We start from the raw sequence: 2,227 nt of genomic DNA, 5'->3' as shown, positions 1-2,227 counted from the left end.
CCTTCGACAATTGCGCTGTAGCCTACGGCAGCCTTCAGCTGAGGTTTGTAATGATCGTCTTTTCATGCTCTTGCAATGTCTGGTATATGTAGAATGGGTGAGACTCCATGAGCGAGCCAAACAAATATGCAACTGGACTGTGTCGTATCCCTGTGTCATTCCGCGCTCCTCGGGACGAAGCGCTGGTCTACTTGCTGGCTAACAGCGAGACTGAGAATCTGGACATGGTTGGCGAGGTGGAGAACATGGGCTTGGAATTGGGATGCATGCCGTCGCTTTATAAGAGCATGAGTCTGCAGGGGAGCTGGAACGTTTGCTTTCCTTAACACTCAGACACGTGAAATTTCGGACTGCGTGTTCGGCTAACGAAATGAGATATGCCTATTAAATTATGAAATTCATGCTTGAGAATCTCTCATCTTGGTGCAATGCTAATGCGAGACTGACGCGGGAACGTCCGTTTTCAAGTTCCCATTCTTTGTTTTCTTTCGTCCAGACCGGTATTCAATTTCACACCTGGTCATATAAAGATACTGTCCTGATCATGTCCTAGGTCAAGACTAACAATGCAAGGATCAACCTGTTTTGGGGCCAATACGTTCGTCGGCACCCCACCCGGAGAGAATGACTAGGTAACATTGCCGCCTAGCTGATGCTGATCTTATCCACGAGCAAGGCGAATTTTTGGGGCGGATTTAGCACATCCCTTGGAGTAATGCACTAAAACAGGGGTCCTATAGTGGTAGATATCTGATGACGCGAGCATCGTCATCGTCGTCACGTCCGCCCACTCGGCCACGATGGGCAGTAGCTGTAGGCCCGACAACTGGTTGCTATCGCATCGTTCAAGGAAGTGTCGTAGCACGGCGTGGTTGTTAAACGTTATTGCCGTAGTAAATGGTGAGTGTCTGTTATTCGCTACATAGCTCAAGTCGGCGCCATGGTTGAGTAGCATTTCCGCGAACTCGACAGTCTGCATGCTAGCAACAGTCTGCAACGCGGTACGACCCTCTGGATTGCGATGATTGATTTCGGCGCCAAATTTGATAAGCAGCTCTACCATCCCTATCAGACCGCCAAAGGTGGCCGAAATGAGTGGGCTGCTGCGAAACAAGTCTTTGGCACCTAAGGATTAGGACTTGCCCCAGCCTCGAGGAGAATGCGGAGTACCTCAGTATTATGGCTCTACATCGAGTCTTAATCTATATAGCTTAATACTAGGTTCTAATAATATAGAAAAGAATAGTCTATGAAAAGTAGTATAAATTTAATAAAGCAAGGGCTATGTAATAAACCTTTATGCTTCGAAGAGCAGGAGCAGCTTATCCCTAGAGTATGTGCTTGAGGCGCTTCAACAAGGTCGAGCAGGCGTCACAGTGAGTATCAATGATCAAATTGACAACTAAGTGTCGGGTGTAAGGAGCCTATATAGTTCTGCCAAGGTGCCTTGATCAGAATGCCTATTCTGAGCACCCGGCATGCTACTCAGAATACGGTCATCACATGCCTTGCCATCAGAGGCTGAACAGGACATCGCCGCAGTCTTCCAAGTTAGATGGTAACCTTGTTGGAGGCTCTATCACAGCCTTAGACCATTCCTGTGAGCTGGCGTAAACGGCCTATATCTTCAAAAACCGCCCCATTATGTTGAATTTTAGAATTTGAAAGTCATAAAGAGAGCATAACTGTTCATTCGCTTAGATTTGCGACTTCGTAGAGCCGCATTTCTTTGACTCTTCCGGATCCACCGTGCCTATTGTCTCCGCCGCATCATCACAGTATTTAGCCATGTATGTATCCTTCTCAGTGAGGCCGGGAGGATTATGGGTCGTCCAATGTACGGTCTTCAAAAGAGTGAGCTGTTACATCCTCAACTTGCAGCCCAGGGACATACAGTGGTCAGCACCGGATGATGGTTCCTAACTTGACTTCGCGACATGATCTCGAGTGATAAGAACTAAACGCTGTTAGCTTCGTTTGAGCTGCAGAAACCACTACATACTTTCACATTGCGATAACTAGCCAGATGATATGTCTTCGCTACTTGTACTTCATTCTTGTCGAGCTGCCATCCGCTGCTCACCAGCTCTTCAAGCTCGGACTTTACCTTGTTTTCGTCTTCCCCTGTCGCTATCTTCGTACCAGCAGGAACCGGCTGGAGCGCGAAGCATCCGAACCCGTGTTTAGATAGCCCGACAAACAGTATGAACGGCATTGGATGGAAGAT

General features: G+C 47.7%; 1 protein-coding gene across 1 annotated transcript; it reads right to left on the bottom strand.

The window, feature by feature from the left end:
* Window positions 1-1,249: 1,249 nt before the first annotated feature.
* Window positions 1,250-2,227, bottom strand: EJ05DRAFT_515614 (uncharacterized protein). Its single transcript, XM_033748617.1, has 3 exons — window positions 2,003-2,227; window positions 1,895-1,957; window positions 1,250-1,844 (listed from the first exon to the last, which is right to left on the bottom strand). The coding sequence occupies exons 1-3, from the start codon at window positions 2,213-2,215 to the stop codon at window positions 1,698-1,700; spliced, it is 423 nt and encodes a 140-aa protein (XP_033594934.1). The 5' UTR covers window positions 2,216-2,227; the 3' UTR covers window positions 1,250-1,697.

Source organism: Pseudovirgaria hyperparasitica, assembly GCF_010093815.1.
Source record: "Pseudovirgaria hyperparasitica strain CBS 121739 unplaced genomic scaffold EJ05scaffold_52, whole genome shotgun sequence".
Taxonomy (NCBI): domain Eukaryota; kingdom Fungi; phylum Ascomycota; class Dothideomycetes; order Acrospermales; family Acrospermaceae; genus Pseudovirgaria; species Pseudovirgaria hyperparasitica.
This window is presented reverse-complemented; position numbering and strand designations above follow the sequence as displayed.